General features: G+C 38.9%; 3 protein-coding genes across 12 annotated transcripts in view; 2 read left to right on the forward strand and 1 right to left on the reverse strand.

Moving 5' to 3' along the window:
* The window catches only part of mark3a (MAP/microtubule affinity-regulating kinase 3a), a 35,234-nt gene extending 27,589 nt beyond the window's left edge, over positions 1-7,645 (forward strand). For 2 of the 6 annotated variants that reach the window (XM_082153563.1, XM_082153564.1), the window contains 3 exons: positions 1,837-1,946; positions 5,207-5,251; positions 6,450-6,672. In XM_082153563.1, the coding sequence (XP_082009689.1) occupies positions 1,837-1,946; positions 5,207-5,251; positions 6,450-6,538 (244 nt within the window). In that variant the 3' untranslated portion in view covers positions 6,539-6,672. Of the gene's footprint in view, positions 1-1,836; positions 1,947-5,206; positions 5,252-6,449 lie in introns of all 6 variants that reach the window. The other 4 variants (XM_082153565.1, XM_082153566.1, XM_082153561.1 and 1 more) reach the window with 2 other exon arrangements.
* A 644-nt stretch (positions 7,646-8,289) lies between these two features.
* Positions 8,290-15,653, reverse strand: LOC309486321 (creatine kinase, testis isozyme-like). Of its 3 annotated transcripts, none has more exons than XR_014201472.1 (3): positions 14,920-15,653; positions 9,912-11,088; positions 8,290-8,903 (listed from the first exon to the last, which is right to left on the reverse strand). XR_014201472.1 is itself a non-coding variant. In XM_082153571.1 (2 exons), the coding sequence occupies exons 1-2, from the start codon at positions 10,017-10,019 to the stop codon at positions 8,703-8,705; spliced, it is 309 nt and encodes a 102-aa protein (XP_082009697.1). In that variant the 5' UTR covers positions 10,020-12,091; the 3' UTR covers positions 8,290-8,702. The 3 variants fall into 3 exon arrangements, 1 of the variants encoding a protein (XP_082009697.1); XR_014201473.1 differs by lacking the exon at positions 14,920-15,653 and adding an exon at positions 13,977-14,114; XM_082153571.1 differs by lacking the exon at positions 14,920-15,653 and having other exon boundaries at positions 9,912-12,091.
* LOC309486318 (uncharacterized protein) lies at positions 13,267-20,723 on the forward strand (the record flags this gene model as incomplete). Of its 3 annotated transcripts, XM_082153569.1 has the most annotated exons (5): positions 14,546-14,664; positions 15,661-15,713; positions 17,080-17,243; positions 17,446-17,549; positions 18,471-20,723. In XM_082153569.1, the coding sequence occupies 4 exons, from the start codon at positions 15,705-15,707 to the stop codon at positions 19,571-19,573; spliced, it is 1,380 nt and encodes a 459-aa protein (XP_082009695.1). In that variant the 3' UTR covers positions 19,574-20,723. The 3 variants fall into 3 exon arrangements, with proteins under 3 accessions (XP_082009694.1, XP_082009693.1, XP_082009695.1); XM_082153568.1 differs by lacking the exons at positions 14,546-14,664; positions 15,661-15,713 and adding an exon at positions 13,267-13,693; XM_082153567.1 differs by lacking the exon at positions 15,661-15,713 and having other exon boundaries at positions 14,359-14,664.
* Positions 20,724-21,059: the final 336 nt, after the last annotated feature.

Below are 21,059 nucleotides of genomic sequence, written 5' to 3' on the forward strand. Positions count from 1 at the left end.
TTTGTTTCGTTCTCTTTTTGCCAACAGATTCTCCACTGTTTGTCGTTTTATTTAAAAACAGGTGATTCCCGGAGATTTGAGATTTAGCTGCTCCATGTCAACCTTTCTCGCTCTTTGTAACAACTAACCTATGTCACTCCCACACCATACACAAAGTGGCCAGAGCAACTTTTCTATATTTACGGATATGACGAGACACGCACGGGTGAGGGACGCATGTACACAAATCCCTCCCGAAAAGCATCCCGACAGGTCTAAAATATAAACACTCATAATAGGCTTACCATAATGAATCAGGGGAAGACAAAAACACGTTTCGGAAGAAAGATTAATGTATTGACTCATTTAAATTTTGTTCATTTTGAGCTAAAAGTTACATAGTGTAGTTTTAAAATCTTGTGAAATGAATTTGATGGTTGAATTGGAAGGCCTTTTGATGGTGTGGCAAAGTGAAGAAATTACAACAGAGCTGGTTGTACTATCAATTAAATGTATTTAATTAAATGTAATGTTTATTATTATTATAATTATTATTATTATTAGGTGAAAAGAGCTTGAGTAGTGTGACCTGAGTTCTAAGTCCACTTTTAGGGCCAGAGACAGGAACAGTTTGTCCCTGCAAACACAAAAAAAATTGGTAATGTCCATAAGGAGGTTTTCTGGTGTTAGAAGCCAGTGCTGGTTATAGAAGTTAGTGATGACCAGTGATCACCCAAGTGGCCTTGGATTTGGATGCGTTTTCCCTTTTATAGGCATTTCAATAAATTATTTAATAAAGAGTTCTAAAATCAACCACCAGTCACAATATAAAAACTTAGTCTTGTACCTTTATCTTTTTCCAGAAATCTTAATAATTAAGTACACAGATTTTTGAAGTATTGATCTAATGCAGTTTGTAAGTCAATAATGCTGAGTATAAAATACAATATATTTGAAGGGTGTTGCAAAATATTTGTTCAAGTAGGTTGAGAGTGTAAGGAGACAGAAATATGGGAGGCTGAGCTAAATTAGTTTCTCTGGCAATAGCGATTTGGTTCATCTCCGATTGTTGGATCTCTTCAGATTTATGGGTACTGCTGTTCTTCACCAGATACATTAATACATATACATCAAAAGTTTGGGGTCTGTAAGATTTGTTTTGTTTTTGAAAAGTCTCTTATGCTTACCAAGACACATTTATTTGATCAGAATTACAGTGAAAACTTGACAATTTAAAATGACACTTCTCAATTTGAACATATATTTTAAAGCTGTAAAGCTGAATTTTCAGCATCATTACTCCAGTCTTCAGTGTCACATGATCCTACAGAAATTATGCTAATATGCTAATTTAGTAAAGTACTGCTTAATATTTTTCTGGAAATGATGATACACCATTTAATTTAAATATATATATATATTTTAAAAGCATTATTAATGTTTTTTTTTGTTTGTTTGGTTTGTTCAATTTAATGCATCCTTACAAAACCCCAAACTTTTGAACAGTAATAAATGCGCACCGGAGGCCTGTGTCCCTCCAAACAGAAGTCTATAAGAGCATATGTTCACATCCTAAAGCAGGGATCAGGTGGGAGGAGCCTGTTCTGGCTCATAGAGAGGATTGTAAGTAAACTGCACTGTAAGCTGCAGCCGACTCCATGTTGAAAGACCTTGAGGAGTCACCTTCAGAATATAACTGAACAGATCACACACTTTCTCTAATAAACTTCTAACAATACGAAATGCTCTAATGTTGAAACTGTCTCTATCTATCCCTCTCTTCCCTGTGTTTCCTCCCTCCCTTCCTTCCTTCCCTTCCTCCCTTTCTCTCTTTCTCTGTCTGCCTTCCTCCCCCAGGGTCACTCTTGACCCGAGCAAACGGCAGTCTGCCGTCAAATCAGGGCCGGCTGCCCCCTCTGTGCCCCCCACCCTCACAGTCCCCTCCAACCCTGCGGCAAAGACTCTTAGTAAGTCTGCGCTCCACTCGTTTACATTCTTCCTCTTTCTTTATCATCCCCCTCTCCTCCAGCCTCTGCCCTTTCCACCACACCGCAGGGTTCCCACAGCATGGAAAACCTGGAAATATCAGGAAATTTTAAAATTGTGTTTTCCAGGAGTAATTTTTATTATGGAAACACTTAGTGTATATAAAACACAAGTGTGTATAATAATATGAACATGCGCGCGCGCGCACACACACACACACACACACACACACACACACACACACACCTCACATTTCAGCAAACCTTTTAGTATATCTTCTCAAGGGACAATACTATAGAAATGAAACTTGGATATATTGTAGAGTAGTCAATGTGCTGCTTGTATAGCAGTATATATTTACTGTCCTCTGAAAATAACTCAACATAACAGCCATTATTGTCAAAATAGCTGGCAACAAAAGTGAGTACACCCTAAGTGATAATAGCTGTACGTCGTTTAACCATGCAAAGCACGTCATATTCATCATCATCATGTTTTTGTCTGCTTGACAGGACCATACAAATTTGTATATCTTGAATTACACCAGTTAAAATTTGTGCTTTGAGTACAATTCTCTCGTTCTGACCACTGGATGTTCAACATGGCACCTCATGGCAAAGAACTCTCTAAGGATTTGAGAATTAGAATTGTTGCTCTCCACAAAGATGGCCTTGGCTATAAGAAGATTGGCAACACCCTGAAACTGAGTTACAGTACAGGCCAGGATCAATCAAAGAAGTCGAGTCCTCGTGCTGTGCGTCAGGTGCAGAAGCTGGCTTCAAAAAGCAGACACATGAGTGCTGCCAGCATTGCCTTAAAGGTTGCAGAAGCAGAAGGTCAGCTTGTCAGTGCTCAGACCATACGCCGCACACTACAAGAAGTCGGTTTGCTTGGCCGTCGTCTCAGAAGGAAGCCTCTTCTGAAGCTGGCTCTCAAGAAAGCCTGCAAACAGTTTGCTGAAAGCAACCTGTCGAAGAGCATGAATTACTGGAACCATGTCCCATGGTCTGATGAGACCAAGATAAACTTGTTTGGCTCAGATGGTGTCCAGCATGTGTGGCAATGCCCTGGTGAGGAGTACCAAGAAAATTGTGTCTTGCCTACAGTCGAGCATGGTGGTGGTAGCATCATGGTGTGGGGCTGCATGAGTGCTGCTGGTACTGGGGAGCTGAGCTTCATTGAGGGAAACATGGATTCCAACATTTACTGTGACATTATGAAGCAGAACATGATGCCCTTGCTTCAGAAACTGGGCCGAACCGCATGATGACGACCCCAAACACACCGCCAAGATGACAACTGCCTTGCTGAGGAAGCTGAAGGTGATGGAGTGGCCAAGTATGTCTCCAGACCTGAACCCTATTGAGCACCTGTGGTGATCCTCAAACAGAAGGTGGAGAAGCGCCATGTGTCTAACATCCAGCAGCTCCGTGATGTCATAATGGAGTGGAAGAGGATCCCAGCAACAACCTGTGCAGCTCTGGTGAACTCCATGCCCAGGAGGATTAAGGCAGTGCTAGATAACAATGGTGCTCACACAAAATATTGACACTTTGGACACAGTTTTGACATGTTCACTTAGGGTATACTCAATTTTCAGAGGACAGTAAATATATACTGCTATACAAGCAGCACATTGACTATTCTAAAATCTATCCAAGTTTCATTTCTATAGTATTGTCCCTTGAGAAGATATACTCAAATGTTTGCTGAAATGTGAGGGGTGTACTCACTTTTGTGAGATACTGTACATGCATACATGCATGCATGCATACATACATACATACATGCATACATACATACATGCATGTATACATTCATACACAAATTATATTTAATAAAAATGTAAATAACAAAATGTATGATAAAAATTACCATTATAATAAAAAATAAAAAAATTCCTGTCAAAAGTTTGGAAACGTTAATGTTTCTGAAAATAGTCTCTTAATCTCACCATGGCTGCATTTATTTGATCAATAATACAGTAAAACAGTGATACTGTGAAATATTATTACAATTTAAATGAACTAGTTTGTGTTGTAATATATTTTAAAATTAAATTTATTCCTGTGATGGCAAAGCATTGTTAGCGTTATTACTCGTCTTCAGTGTCACATGATCTTCGTCTAATAGAAATTAACATTATAATTAAAAAATATTAGCATTTTTGATAGATAGATGGATGGATAGATAGATAGATGTAAATAAATAAATAATGGCAATTATTTTTTTTTCCTAAATTTAAGTTTTTCTGTTTTAGTTTTTCATAATTTTTTTGCAGTAGGGTATGCTTTGCTCAAATATTTCACACCATACTGACGTCAAGGATATTAACACATTTGAAACGAATCTTGCCAATATATCAGTCAAACCAATTCACAAATTGGGTTTAAATGATTCATTAGCGAATCAGTTTTCATTAGTGAATTTGAATGAGTGGGAACCCTGTCTCTAAACATGTGGCTCTGTATTGGCTTTTTGTTTTAGCTCCGTCCACCAGTTTAATTTTTTTTCTTTTTGTGGGCTTTGAACTGCTCTTTTCTTCCAGATTCAGCAGCTCTGGCTATAGGCAGTTGTAAGAATTCGCAGATGAAGAGTGTCTAGAGTAAGGGCTCGTTTAAACACACAAACCACAGCTACAACCTCACATTGTGTTTAATGGAGAGCGAAAGGCTGTGTGTGTGAGAGTGAGAAAGCGAACGATTGTTTTGTCTGTCGATTTTAGTCCGACACGATGGTGTATCCATAAGGACGACGCACCCTCTGGCATGCGAAGAGCACAGTATATGTACAGACACGTCCTCTATATCTGTATATGCGTCTGATGTCAGGTCTCAGCCAATGTCTCACATCCAGCGCTCAGAATAGGCTTTTACCCATCATGCACTCTCTCAGTGAACTTCTAGATGTATATTGTTCTTTGAAGGAAGCAGCATGGCAGTTCAATTGAGTGCATGGTGAAAAACTGTTGATTGTAAGAGTCTTGTTCAAGTTGTTTTTGTGTTTGTCTGATCCAGCGTACTGGTGACATTGAGTCTATGGGAGGTTCACTTTTTCTGCTTACCTCTTCTTTTTTTTTTTGCTATCTCTTTCACTCTCTCTTTCTATCTATCTATCTCATTGTGTGTGTAGTGATTTGCTCTAAAATGACTAAAAATTATTTCCTTTTCCTTTTTCTCTCTATCCATTCCTTTTTTGCTGCATTGTGATCTCTAACTTTTCGACAAATTAACAATAAAAGAGTCTCAACCGAGTTTGAGAGAAGCGGGAGATTTGAGGGCTCAAGGTGAGGTGTCGTGACTTTGGAAACCCTTATTTCCTCTCCTGGCTCATTATTTTAGTGTGTTGTGGATGTGTACTTTCTGTCTCCCACTGTATGAGATATCCGAGTGTATTTTAGTGTAGTGTGTACAGCACGAGGGCCATTAGTCTGCTTTAATAATGAATGCTCGAGTGATGTGTTTTTTTGTTGTTGTTTTTTTTCCATTTACATTAGGGCTGGGCGATATTTAATATTGAATATTCTCTGTACTTTCACATTGATTCAGCTGGTTATTTGAAATTAATTAACACTAGCTATGTTTCCAACCACCTATTTTTATGTGCATTTTGGGATATCGCATAAAAAAACAGCTGGATGAATACGCCAGATGCGCATAAATTCTAAAAACGCGCTTAAAAAACGAATGTGCTCGTTCGAGTCGGATACATTTTTTAGCCGATAAGAAAACATGCACATAAACTACTATGGAAACACATTTGCTGAATAATTTCCTCAATGCGCATCAAAAAAAATCATGTGACTTTGCGAGATGGGACGGCATAACTGGAATAGCCAGCGGACTGATCTTTTTGCATCTGACATGCTGTTTTGGTTGTTAAAATGCCTGAGCAAAGTCTGTCGTCAAAAGTTAAATTCACAACACTGGATGGAAACATAGCTACTGAGTATCACAATGATTTTAATGCACTTTATTTGGCCAGAGAGCGTCATTAGACTAGTTTTGCTGAGTGTAATAATTCTCTAGTTTCGAATGTTACATCATAGTCTGATTATAATATCCATAGCAAATATGGCGTCTTGTTGAGTTTGAGTTCAGTTCATTTCTGCAAATCAGTTCAACCTGTTTATTTGATACATTTGACTAATTCAACAATTATTCAGTTTTCACTGAAGTGTGACTTTGGTGGTGTATTTTTAAATATTAACATGTAGAAAAATACTGACTTGCCCAGCCTTAATTCATGTTATATAGCATTAAAAAGGAGCTGCTTCTATGCATGACTTAGTTTGCTGTGCATTTGATTGCCATTAATTCCCATGTGTGCTGATAACCCATGCATGCATCCGCTGCAGTGATTCATCTCTACCATTGTGATTCAAGTCTTCGTGTACAAGTAACCTCAGTATATAAAATAATCTTTATCCATTGCCTTAACCTACCCTTTCTCTCTTTCCATTCCCGTTCCGCTCCGTCTCGCAGTCGCCATGTATCTGGGGATCAGCAGAAAGATGAAGGGAAAGATGGAAAAGACGGGAAACCCCGCTCTCTCCGTTTCACCTGGAGTATGAACACCACCAGCACCTTGGAGCCAGCCGACATCATAAATGAGATCCGCAAAGTTCTGGACGCCAACAGCTGCAGTTACCAGCAGCAAGAATGCTTTCTGCTTCTCTGTACCCATGGGGACAGCCGCTCCGACAGCCTCGTCCAATGGGAGATGGAGGTTTGCAAACTGCCCCGGCTCTCACTTAATGGTGTCCGTTTTAAGAGGATATCTGGCAACTCCATCGCTTTTAAAAACATTGCTTCCAAAGTTGCAGGCGAACTCAAGCTATGAATATCTTTAATCTTACTACATAGAGGAATTTATGAAATTGTTCAGTTCAATATAGACAAATAAATTAAGCTGTACAATCGTTAAGTAGCAGTTCCCAATTTTTTTTTTTTTTTTAAATAAACCACTTAACATGTATTTGAAAAAATGTATATACTGTAACATTGCTTAAAGCAATAATTTCTTTAACATTGGTCACAATTATCGTATTATTGCGCAAGTTGTTAAATGCTGTAAAAAGAACAGGTTTGAACCTTTCAGTGTTACGCTTGTATGCACATCTGAGAATGTTCAGCGATGAACCAACTCATTACCATCACCGCCACTTCAGACTGATGAGTTGAGACTGATCATTCAGGAAATGGACACTAGATGGAGATTTGTGGGGTTTTGTTTTATTTTAGCTTTTAAACGGGCACTATTCTGTGGTGGTTTTAAGTATTGCGTGTTTTGGGCGGCTCTTGTGTAAAGGGTGCACCCGAATCTGGACTTTTTGAAAATTTGCTCTGCACCTCTGTGTATTGAGGGTGCTCGTCTGTGAAAACGGCTGCAGTAAACCTGATTTGAGCTCAGTTTCACTGTTTGAATGTTATTAAGAGCAACATTTAGATGTTTTATAATTTATTTCACGTTATTGCCCACTCAAGTGTATTTTTTGTGTAAATATTGTACTTTATGCGGTAATTACACATTTTCATACTGTTTTGTTGGATTTCTTTGAAACCAAGAGGGCATCTTGTAATCTTTCACTTAAAAGACTCACCACAGATTCCATTAAACTCTCTGTAACTCGTCACGGTGTTCATAGCAGAGATCTAATACAGCTACAAAATGATCTCAATATTTGTATTGCCTCTTTTTTTATCTTTAACTCGTATTTTTTTTCTGACTCTGGATCACATGAGCTTTAGGTCCACAACTTGGAGATCAAAGAAAATGGTAGGAGTTTCAAGAGTTTGGTGTTGGTATGATTTATTGTTTTTTTTGTAAATAAGTTTTATGCTCACCAAAGCCGCATTTATTTGACCAAAAATACAGTAAAACTAATTTTATTACAATAAAAAAGTTAATTTAAAATGCAATGTATTCCTGTAATGGTAAAGCTGAATTTTCAGCATCATTACCCCAGTCTTCAGTGTCACATGATCCTACAGAAATCATTCTAATATGCTGATCTGGTACTACTTGTATGTATAAATAAATGTCTATAACATTAATAATAAGAGATGTTGCTTAAACAACACACACTTTGTGTGTAATGTATATATCTTTAACCGTATTCAGTTCTGAACCTTTACATTTGGTAGAAATTGCAGTTTGTGAATGATTTCTATAAAACTTTGATTATGATTCTATAAAACAATTAGTCCTTGAATAATTCTTAAATCATGAATAACTGTAAAACTTAACAGGTAAAAGTTAAATTAATGTGGGAACCCTGGAATTGTAAACAGTTTAGAACAGGGAATAAAGACAAAAAGCAAGTTATCACGGGCCAAATTTTATTTTCGGATATTCTCATCCATGTTTTGCCCTGTGACATCTATGTGTAACAAGAGCTGACCAGAGCAGATACAAAGGACCCTTAAATAAAACATTTCTTCCAAGAACAAGTCAACAAACATTCAAATCAATCAGTTAACAAAGGTGAGGGGAGGTGGAGAGAGAAGAATGTGTGAAGTGAGGTTGAAATGCAGTCTACTTTTGGGCAGGCATAAGGTCATCAATGGACTGGCCTTTCTCCAGCCGTTTCTCCATCTCGATCATCAGCTTGACTCCATCCACCACCATCTGCACCAGCTCCACCTCAGAGAAGCCCAGGCGGTCAGCATTGGAGATGCCCGTTCTCAATGCTCGGTAGTAATAATAATGTGCTGTTAAATGTTCTCCAGCTGAAATCAGTTCTTACCTGTTCCACGTTTCTGCAGCCTCAGTCTCTTAAGGATCTCTTCAAACTGGCGGTACTTGCTGAGATTAGGCAGTTTGACATGCACTCCTGCACGCAGGCCTGTGCCGAGGTTGGATGGGCAGGTGAGGACGTAGCCAAGGTGTTCATTCCACATGAACGAGTGACCCTTGTTTTTGAACAAATCCTCAATCTGAAAGAACAATCAGAGTTTTTTGCAGCTCTCTTCAAGCCATTATTTATCTAAAGTGTCTTGCGTACACCAGAAATAAATTTAATTTACAAGATAAAGCACATTTATGAGGAAGAAGTCTGAGGATAATTAAAATATCTGTAATTAGTGTATTTCAATACAAGATGCTAAATCCAGTTGTTATTTAAACTTTGACAAGATGGTCTCCACAAAGGTTCTTCTCAAAGCGGTTTCAAAAGAATGTACTGGCAATAAAAAATTATTTGCAATGCGATGAGCAAAAAACAAAAAGTATAACTATAAAGTTTTAATAATCATACCAATTCTGTGAGAATAGGGAAGTCCATAGCATAACAATAACGAGCAATGATATGTGGCCTATTTCACAAAGCCGGTTTTAGAGGATATATGAACGCTAATATAGTTACTGTTTTTATTCATAGTGTGAATGGGCCTTAAAAGATTGCAAACTAAAACTGCATCAATCGGCTATGAGCAGTCAGATACTTTCTTTTAACTGCCTTCTTAAACTTCAGTGGTGGCAGCTTTTTTTCCTGCCTTGTAAATGTTTCAATTTATTATAATTCATATAAAGATCTCTCAATCTTCAGAAAGTGGATCAAATCAAATTCATGTTTTGTGATTGACTGTTCACTGCAGATGTCACACTTTCATGTGGATGTGTCCAGAGTGAATTAGTCAGTGAGTTAACAAATCATCAGTCATCAAACCCTAACCTCTCTTTCACACCGCAAGCGTGAGCGGCGCGCAACTACATCGTCACTACAGCAGTAGACTCGTGCGAGTATTCACACTGGAAGCGTGTGTACAGCGTCACAGCAGCGGCATGTGATGCTGCATGGTTTTAGTGTAAGACTGCTAAAAATATGCAGATCAAATTGCTGTTGCTGCATGTATTTGTAGGATCTGGAACAAATTGACAGGAAGTAGGTTCTTCCCAACAAAAGTAGCACAAGCAGTGCATTAAGGACAATCTAGAACACTGACCAGATGCTCCTGGTGTCGGGCCATCCCTGAGGCCAGCAGCAGGGGAGACACAGGCTTGTCGAACAGGAAATGTTCATTGATGAGCTGCTGCTGCTCGGCATCTGTCATGTTCTTCAGAGCGTAGTATTTCCCTTTGGGATCCCCAGACAGGACACCCAAGAGCTTTATCCTTTATCTTTTTTTAAAGGAGGTAGCACAGGCAAGTGACTGCCTGCTGAGCATTTCTGCTTGCCGCACCTCCAACGGTGCCACTGCATGGTCGTCAGCCGGGAGCCACCCTTCACTGATGTTTCGCTCCATTAATCCCGGAACATCTCATCTCTGCCGCCCCCTGCAGCTGACCCTAGGACCCTTGCCTGGTCCTTCCTACTTATCCAAAGCCAAAAGCTTCCCTGCTTTCTTTCAAAGCCTTTCTGATGTTGGGCCCGGTGACTCCCATGCTCTTCAGGAAGCGCTGGGTGGATGCTCCCACGAACCCCCTACAGCCGACTTCCACTGGGTAGCTGACAGCTGACAACCCAGCCTCTCTGCATTCGGCTGTGAGGTCAAGGTACCAATCTTTTTTCCTCTCAAAGGCTGCCTCCTTTCCTCCCTCCCATGGGACTGTGAGCTCTGCTAAAATTACTGCCCGGGCTGTGGGAGACCAGACAATAATGTCTGGTCGAAGGTTGGTTGTGGTGATCTCCGTTGGAAACCTGAGCTGCCGATCGAGGTCCACTCCAAGGTTCCACTCACAACTGCCAGCCAGGGCTGATCTCTGTGGCTGCGTGATGTTGGGGGCCCCTCCTCCCTCTCGGACGAAGTGGATCGGCCGCCTTGAAGTCGGTGGTAGGCGCTCACAGGCTGATTCCGCCCTGCGTACCTCAAGGATCTCTGCCAGCTTCCGCAGGTCTCGGTCATGGCGCCACCTGTACCGACCCTGGGTCAGTGCTTTTTTGCAGCTTGACAGGATGTGCTGTAGGCTCGAATTTGGGACATTGTAAAGTTGGCAACTCTCCTCTGAGCCATACCACAGACAGCGGTTGCTGGGGCTTGGGAGGGTGTCGTAGGTGGACCTTATGAGGAAACTCAGCCTGGCTTGGGAGATCTTCCACATGTCGGCCCAACCTACGGTCCTGCTTATTACTCCTTCCCAGGTCGTCCAGCGTCCTTGCTGGCGCTGGCTAAGGGCTTTGATCTGATAAATAATAATAAATAATAATAAATAATTTCTTAAAGAAACATTCTAGACTACAGATACAAATTTCTATGTAAGGAATATTTATGTTGGTCCAATCATACATGATGATACTCATCACCACTAGAGGGAGTAACATGGTCAAGTTTCAGGAACATAAGTTCTGAATGCTAATTGTGCAATGCTATGCCCTAAAATAATGTACTTTGTCTGTGAAGAAAAAGTAAACACTTTGAGTGTGTAGGAGAAAACAGAAGTTTTGGGACATACTACCACATAACTGCATCTTTATCAGACCAGGTTGTAGCAGTTACATGCATCCTGTCACAGTAAACTCGACTGTCAATCATCTTGTCACTGTAATGATAGTGGCTGGTTTTATAGAGTAGTGGAAACCCTGTCTAGTATATGTTTGCACATGTGCAGAGAGTGGGTGTGGGCCTAAAGAGTTTGGCATAGTGTGCGTGGTGGCAGCAAGCCACTGTGAAAGATACTAATAAATGTAAATGTTACTCTTCAACCGATCTGGAATTTGTGTGTATTGATAAAGGAGCATCTCGACCAAAACAGTCACGGTTACCATTCTCATATACACACTCTACATTTCAATTCATTTGATTTATGCTACTCAATTCTTCCTACCAGATTGGAGAGAAAAGAGGCATTACATTGATCTGCCAGTTATGGGTCTTTCATGCACAAAGCTCTCATGTTTTTGCATAATTATGCAATTGGCAAATCTTTAAAAAATAAAAGTTCACACTGTTTTTCATCAGGTTAGATAATGATTATTAAAATCACTCAAACCCCTTTATATAAGCCTCAACTTGATTATCTGTCTCACACTTTCACCATGTTTTTTAGTTTAACACTTTAGGTTAATGTTGCAGTGATATTTTAGTATCAATGGGATACTATTGTAGTTTTTATTCATATTTTAAATTAGTTTTCATTTTTATTTTAAAGTTTTAGTAATTTTGTTGTGCGTCATAGTAGTTTGAGTTAAAGTTTTTTTTTTTTTTTTTTTAGTTAACTCAAGGGTGTGGGGTGCGCCAGAGCGTTGCCTACCAGTGTTACCAACTTAGCAATTTTGTTGCTAGATTTAGCAACTTTTCAGACTACCCTAGCAACTTTTTTTTCAAAAAGCACCTAGCAACAAATTTAGCAATTTTTTTAGTTTATTTGGCAACTTTTAGCAACTTTTGGAAAGTGACTCTAATCCAAACAACACTCGCAAGGGCGTGGTGAGCTGGTAAGGGCACCACAACTTCCAATAGGAAATTTGAACTGCAGTAGTCACCGTTCTACCTGAAGAGGTTGAACAGCCTTTTTACAGCATATATTGTAGAATTAAAACACTTTATACCCAAATGTCAAATAAATTACTTGAATAAATGAACAGCATTAATAAAGCCCCAGTCTTACAGATCATTAACTAAAAAAAGTTGTTTTAGGTCTTCTTTTTTTTAAAGGTGGGGTATGTGATTTGCAAAACGGCTGGCAGATTTTGAAAATACACAACTCAAATGGTCCTACCTTCTTTCCTTTGACTCCACCCATTCGAAGAGCATGGACATGGATGGGGGAGGGGGGTATGGTACGACCGTTTGATTGACGCACTTACTGTCCAATGATTCTAGGTGGTCTTGGAAATGATTGGCTGGAGTTTTTCGAGTCTTGCCCGTTCCACAGATGAGTAAATTGCTTAATTTTCATGTCAGTGCTTCTAACTCAGTGGCTGTAAGTGGGTTAGGGATAGGATTTCAAGTGATTTTGAAAAAATGGCCAAAAAAGAGAATTACATACCCCACCTTTAACTAAAAAAAGTTGGTTTAGGGTTTAGTTACTGGGTAACTAAACCAACTTTTTTTAGTTAAAATTTTTTATATATATATATATATATTTTTATATATATTATATATATATAATTTATTTAACAAACAATAATATCTACGTATTACATAATGGCGTAGTTTTGCGTTGCGATTACGTAATGACGTCATAACGCAATGACGTCACAACGTCATTTAGCAACTTTTAGCAACAAATCGATCTGCCTTTAGCAACTTCCCCTGAAAATTAGTTGGCAACACTGTTGCCTACAACCCATTGTGCTTTGGATGGGGATTCGGTTTGGTTCAATCCATAGACTGTAAAAAAAAGATTTTCAAGAAGGTTCAATCACATACCAGGGTTATTTTAGTTTACTCGGGGGGTTTTCAAAGAAGTGATAACTTATCCCGCCGCTATACAGGTTGATTGACATGCGATCTGACCAATCCTAGCGCCGTTATTATGTGCCCCCGTGCCTATCCGCCATTTAGTCCGACAAACAAACCAGTCCGACAAACCAGGAGTAGTAGACTAGCAGCATCGGCGATTTACTTAGAAAATGGTGAAACGGTGCTCGTATGGCACTTGCAACGCAGACAGCAGGTACCCAGAAAGGCTAGGCAATGTACAATTTCATCCGTTCCCTAAACCTGTCAGAAATCTGGAGAAGTGTATAAAATGGATACGTTTGTGTGGACGGCCTCACCATCAACTGAGTATGGACAAGCTGAAAAATCATTCCACAGCCAAACACATCTATGTGTGTTCAAAGGTAACGTTAACTCAGTTATACTAACTGCACCTTTTTAACTGTGTAGCGCAGTCTTTGTTTTATTTTGGACATGTTTTACAATTTGTCGTCACCAGAGGAATATATTGTTAAAAGCTTAACGTAACTACGGTAGCTAACAGTTAGCTAAACATTAGCGAGCCTAATGAAGTTTTGCCTGACATTTGTCTGTACTGTATGAATTTCCTTTTAAAGGAACACTCCGACTTTTTGGGACTTTAGCTTATTCACAGTATTCCCCAGAGTTAGATAAGTCCATACATACCTTTTTCATTTCTGTGCGTTCTGTAAGTGTTATTTGACGCACCCACCGCTAGCCTAGCTTAGCACAAAGACTGGATCAGTAAATGGATAAGGTAGCATACTAATCCCAATAAGTGACAAAATAATGCAAACATTTTCCTATTTACATGTTGTGATCTTTATAGTCACAGCGTGTACAAATAACAAGGCTATATGAGACAGAGACCATTTTTAATCGTATAAATACTGGGAACTATATTCTCACTAGGCGTAGGAGCACAGCTACTTGGGCGGAGTGATTAGCGCAGCACACGAGACGCCCTGTGGTGAGGAGCAGAGAGTTCGCTCAGAGTTGGAGTAATAGAGTCAGCAATTACTAGATAGTAAATTTATAGTTTAAAATCATGGGTGTTCGCTGTATTGTAAAGAGCTGCGACAATAAACAGGGGAGACCAGGTAATACTATGATGTTTCATAGAATTCCAACCAAAAACGCTGACCTGATGAATCGATGGCTACTTGTTCTGGGTATAGATCCAAACACACCTGTAAACAGCATCAAGAAGTGTTTCGTTTGCTCTGAACATTTTACTGTAGACGACTATTTTGAAAAAATGCAAGTTGCCACACGGACCATGAAACGTGTGCTAAAGGATACAGCCATCCCATCGATAATAAAGACCGGACAAATTGGATCACCTGTTGCTGCGGTAAGTGTTCCGTTATGTTTTGAGATGACTAACAGTGCCATGCTAATGTAATGTAACCTTAGTAGTGACACTATTACGTATTACGTAACTTTGTATGAATAGCTAAGCTACAAGTAAACAGGTGATCATCAAAGGCTATTTCAAATGTGTTATGTCAGTTGACGTGTGCATATTTGGTGTATTGACACACTGTATGCAATGGCAATACTACAATTTCATTGAACTATGAATGATCATTATAACAAAATCACTTACTTGGTGGACAGTTGACCATTAGGTTCACTCGGCATGTGGCGTTTCTTCCAGTTGATCTTGTCACAATGGGAAGAAAAAAAACGACAACTGCCGGGTGTATTGGCAGAGAAATCTTCCGTGGTAGTGACGCAAATACTTTGATTGTCATCAAGCCTTGACATTGATGACAATACCCGGTCACATTGATGGCAATACCCGGTCCCATTCATTACAACAAAGGCACTCGGTTTCTGTCGGCATAGAATGTTCCACATTTACACCACCAGTCCGTGTTCGTTCTGATTCTCCCCTCGACATCAATCTGTTCGGCATCTTGTCTTACAGCTTCCAAAGTTTGTAACTCCTCGTCTGTGTATTCTGGCTCAAAACTATATGGTTCTGGATCTTTGTTTGATACCCAGTAAAATTCCTCTGACAATTCCTCAAAGTCAGCCATGATCACGAGTCACGTTCGCTACTAGCTAGTTAGTCACGTTTGTTTTGTTTACGGAACCATCAACAGGGCGTCTCGTGTGCTGCGCTAATCACTCCGCCCAACTAGCTGTGCTCCTACGCCTAGTGAGAATATAGTTCCCAGTATTTATACGATTAAAAATGGTCTCTGTCTCATATAGCCTTGTTATTTGTACACGCTGTGACTATACAGATCACAACATGTAAATAGGAAAATGTTTGCATTATTTTGTCACTTATTGGGATTAGTATGCTACCTTATCCATTTACATCCAGTCTTTGTGCTAGGCTAGCGGTGGGTGCGTCAAATAACACTTACAGAACGCACATAAATGAAAAAGGTATGTATGGACTTATCTAACTCTGGGGGATACTGTGAATAAGCTGAAGTCCCAAAAAGTCGGAGTGTTCCTTTAAGATACTTAAAGGAGAAGTTCACTTTTAAAAAAACTTTTGCTGATAATTTACTCACCCCCATGTCATCCAAGATGTCCATGTCTTTCTTTCTTCAGTCGAAAAGAAATTAAGGTTTTTGATGAAAACATTCCAGGATTTTTTCACATATTATGGATTCCATTGGGACCCAAACGGTTCAAGGTCCAAATGACAGTTTCATTGCCGCTTCAAAGGGCTTTAAACGATACCAGACGATGAATAAGGGTCTTATCTAGCGAAACGATCGGTCATTTCAAAAATAAAATAAAAAGTTGACGTTTTATAAGCACAAATGTTCGGCTTGCTCTGTTCTGTGATGCGCGTTCGTGACGTCACGTAATACGCAATTACGTTGAAAAGGTCACGCTTGAAAAATTGAAGAAAATGTTCTTTTTGGCTTTTTAATATTAAAACACTCAGGATGCGCACACGAAATGGGCATTTTAAACGATAAACTGACACAAATACATTTGAAAATGTTTATATGGTCCTCCTTCCGCACATTTGTAAACACATCAAACTTGACCTTTTCAACGTAATTGCGTATTACGTGACGTCACGAACGCGCATCACAGAACAGAGCAAGGCGAACATTTGTGCTTATAAAACGTCAACTTTTTATTTTATTTTTGAAATGACCGATCGTTTCGCTAGATAAGACCCTTATTCATCGTCTGGTATCGTTTAAAGCCCTTTGAAGCGGCAATGAAACTGTCATTTGGACCTTGAACCGTTTGGGTCCCAATGGAATCCATAATATGTGGAAAAATCCTGGAATGTTTTCATCAAAAACCTTAATTTCTTTTCGACTGAAGAAAGAAAGACATGGACATCTTGGATGACATGGGGGTGAGTAAATTATCAGCAAAAGTTTTTTCAAAAGTGAACTTGATAGTTCACCCAAAAATTAAAATTCTGTCATCATTTACTTACCATCAAGTTGTTTCAAACCTGTATGAATTTCTTTTTTCTGCTGAACACAAAAGAAGATATTTTGAAAAATGTCTGAAACCAAACAGTTGATGGACCCCATTGACTTCAATAGTATTTTTTTTCTTCCTACTATGGAAGTCATTGGGGTCCATCAACTGTTTGGTTACAGACATTTTTCAAAACATCTTCTTTTGTGTTTAGCAGAAAAAATAAATTCATACAGGTTTGAAACAACTTGAGGGTGAGTAAATGATGACAGAATTTTCATTTTTGGGTGAACTATCCATTTAAGACGTAATTTAGGATGATTAAGTCCATTCCTCTGTCATCAAACTCCAGCACTTTGTTGATGGCCGGCCGACACCCGCTCACCCTGATCCTCTGCCAGCTTTGACATATGACGTTACACCTGCGAGACGTCCGCCAAAGTTGCGACCAGTGCCACCGCCACCAAGGAAAAGACTACGAGTTGACAGGATGCTGGATAATACTGAAAACATCAGGTGATTCTCTTGGGCCAATGACGTGACGGGTCTTTTTTTCTTTCTTTCTTTTGGTCGTTCATATTAAGAAAAAGCAAACAATAACAATATTTATTTTATTTTATACATATGACATTACAAATTACATTCACATGAGATGTTATATAGCCTGCTAAGTATATTATTTAGAAAAATATCAAATGTGTATAAATTACATTAACAGTGTCGGGGGTGATCTACAAGACATGGGTACTACAGGAGAGATGGCAACAGAATCATTAATGGAGGATACCACTACAGAGGAGAGCACTCTGGTCACTGAAATTGGTATGTGTTTTATTTTTTGTTAGTGATGTCTAACTGCACAGGGCTGGTAGGAAATGCTAAAAAAAAAAAAGAACCAGTCTAGTTTAGATTTAATTTCCCCCCACATTTCTGCATCAAATTGAATGTGTTCCAGATGGTAGTCATTGTCACATTTCACAAAAAAGTCACACCATGGCATCCCAGTTATTCCCATCTGTCCTATAACTTGGTAATTGTATTCATGATTAAGTTTGAGACTGTATGCGTCACCACTGTGCTTTTGGAGGTATTTACAAACTGTAGCTGTACTGGTCTGGGCACTTCATTTCTAAAAGTCCATAGCTTTTGTCGCAGCCAAGCTGAAGGACTTTCCTGTCAGGAGATGTACCTAAATGGCGGGTGTTGGGATTGACGACAAAGCCACACATGTACACTTCATTTTCTTGTGACCCCTGTGTATTGGGCTGCAGCAACTGGCTCAAGCGCCAGGCCTCTCTTCATTGCTGAGGTTTGCAGTGTCTTCTTCCTTGGCATGCTGGTGGCAAGCTGCTTATAGTCTGCTTTCCTGGAGGATACTCTCTTGAAAGAGGATGAAGTAAGACGAGGAGAGCGTACACAATGCCAGTTGTTGTTGATGCTCTGTTGTCTGGTTTGTTTCTCCAGTGCCTCAGATTGAGACCTTGAGACCATCATGGCATTATAGCATTTCATCTGATCTTTTGTTAGGACCGTGCAGAAAGTGCTTGGCTGTGAGGGAATACTGGAAAATCATCAGTAGGGTTTGATAGGGAGGATCTTGGCAAAGTGTTGTCCAATAATGGGAGCTACACACACAAGAAAGAAGAACAAAAAATATTGCAATGTTTTTGAGTTATTTACATTTTGTTTATGTCCTGTGTTAATAAAACACTAGTTCTAATCATTTCATTCTTATTTTTACAGAGTGCACAGATTACAAACCCCAGATGAAAGAAAAACAGGAGGAACTGGAACGACTGAAGACTCTTCTTGCTCAAAAAGAAAAAGAAAATGACTTGCTAAGGGAGAAAATACGAACTTGTCAGACTCCTTACCCACTAACAGCCAAGTTGATAAATAACAGCAGTGTCCCTAACTACTTCCGATACTGCACTGGGTTCACTTACGATGAGTTTAACAAACTGTGTAGATTTTTCAGACTACCAGATAACGATACACTACCACAAACACACATCCCCTTGACATATGAGAAATTAAACAGGCATATCCAGCATATGCCTTTACGTCAACAATTTCTACTTGTACTTATGAGACTAAGACAAAACTTTGACCTCAAAGAGCTAGCTTTCAAATTTCAAATTGATATGCAAAGTGTTAGCACTTTATTTAGTTCATGGATTGACTTCATGCATGATAGGCTAGGTGATGTGTCTGTTTGGCCACACAGGGACATCATCACAGAAAACATGCCAGGCAACTACAAATCAGAGTTTCCAACAACTTTTGCAATTCTGGATTGCACAGAGATAAAGATAGAGAAACCCAGCTCACTGTTAGTGCAAAGTCAGACTTGCTCTAAATACAACTCTACTAACACACTTAAGTCTCTGATAGCCTGTGATCCTCGTGGCTCCATTATGTTTGCATCTGCACTTTACCCAGGATCCATTTCTGACCAAGACTTATTCAGACAGTGCAAAATCAAAGATTTACTGAAAGGTCTTCTTCAGTGTGGCTACCTTAAGAAAGGTGATGGGCTCATGGTGGATAAGGGGTTTCTCATTGAGAAAGATGTGACGGAGCTTGGCCTTAATCTAAACATTCCTCCGTTTGCAAAGTCAAATCTTCAAATGCCAGTCCCAGATGTTGAGATGACAAAGAAAATAGCCAAACACAGAGTGCATGTAGAAAGAGCAATAGCCAAAGTCAACAAATTTAAGATTGTATCTTGTAGGATCCCTAATACCATGTTAGGAAATATTAACCAGATATGGTTTGTGGTGTGTATGTTGTCTAATTTCCAGCAGCACATTATTCAGGCAACGGCTGCTGAAGAAACCACATAGGGACAGCGAAGTGCTGCAGTTAACTCATGTCTGCCTGTCACACAAGTTATTAGAATGAATCAAATGTATAATGTATTAACTAACATGAACTAACAATAAGCAGTACATTTGTTAATGTATTAGTTAATCTTTTGTTAATGTTAGTTAATAAAAATGCAGCTATTCATTGTTTGTTCATGTTAGTTCACACTGCGTTAAATACAAATCTTGATTTTAATAATGTATTAGTAAATGTTGAAATCAACATTTAACTAAGATTAATAAATGCTGTAGAAGTATTGTTCATTCTTAGTTAATGTTAACTAATGGACCTTATTGTAAAGTGTTACTGAATGAATGTGCATTTTGTATCGTAAAATTTTCTTTAAAAAAAAAAAAAGTTTCTTAAAATTAAAACAAGCAATGGCTATTTGTGGCCACTGGTATTTTGCCTAGCTGTTGTTCTTTGCAAAGCCAGTAGGCTACACTGTTGGTTCCATTTAAGGCTTTGGTAATCCTGAAATTTGGATCACAGTGATCCAATCCAATGTTCCTTTAAAAAACTGACATAAAAGTAAGACGGATCAGGTGATCCTGGAAAGCAAAACATGGGGATTTCCAAATCCCGGATCAATTTTATTTTTTTATTTCGAATCACGTTCACAGCCTGAAAATATCCCTCGAACGCATATTGCAGAACTTTCTGTCTGAAATCAACAAATCATCTTTCCAGAAATGATTCACTATTTCCCCAGGGTGGGAGTGCACAAATTGACAGTGCAAGAATCGGATAATGACCATAGACAATAGATAATGACGCGAGAGACCAGGATGACCTCGCGATATTACGATTGCGTTCTCAAATGTGATGCTGCCATCTAGTGACCATTGAAAGCCATTTAGATAAAATCGATGAAACTAAATTTCAGAGATTTTAATAGCCTACACTTTGAGTACACGGGATACAGTGCCCCCTTCAGAAAATGTTACATTTACTAATCATTTTTAACTTCTTTATATACGAGTTTAGCATGTAAAGGACGATACATCATCCAATATGTTACCTAAATATATTTATTTTTAATAAACTGAAACATATGCTAATCTAGTACGATCCACTACATGCATGAATGGACGTTTAAGTAAAAAAACGAATCAAAATTTAAAGTAACACAGTGTCTCATAAGTCGTATTATTTATGTTAGTGCCATATTTCTTTTATAAATTGTAAATTGTTTACAATTTTGTTTAGCTTAATCCCATTTATTCACATGAATGATATTAAAATAAAAATTACTTTTGGAATCAATGGTGTCTTGTATAATAATAATGATGATAATAATATATGGTTTAATTTGTTTTTAACAAACCTAGAAATGAAGTTCAACAAAAACTATTTTCAACTAAAAATAAAACAGTAGGTCACACGACTTTTATTTTGACATGACGTACTGATATGCTTGCCCGATGTTGGCATTAAACGGCGAAGTTTTCTGCTTTTGAGCGT

The sequence above is a fragment of the Leuciscus leuciscus genome (genome assembly GCF_965113295.1).
Source record: "Leuciscus leuciscus genome assembly, chromosome: 22".
In the NCBI taxonomy this organism is placed as follows: domain Eukaryota; kingdom Metazoa; phylum Chordata; class Actinopteri; order Cypriniformes; family Leuciscidae; genus Leuciscus; species Leuciscus leuciscus.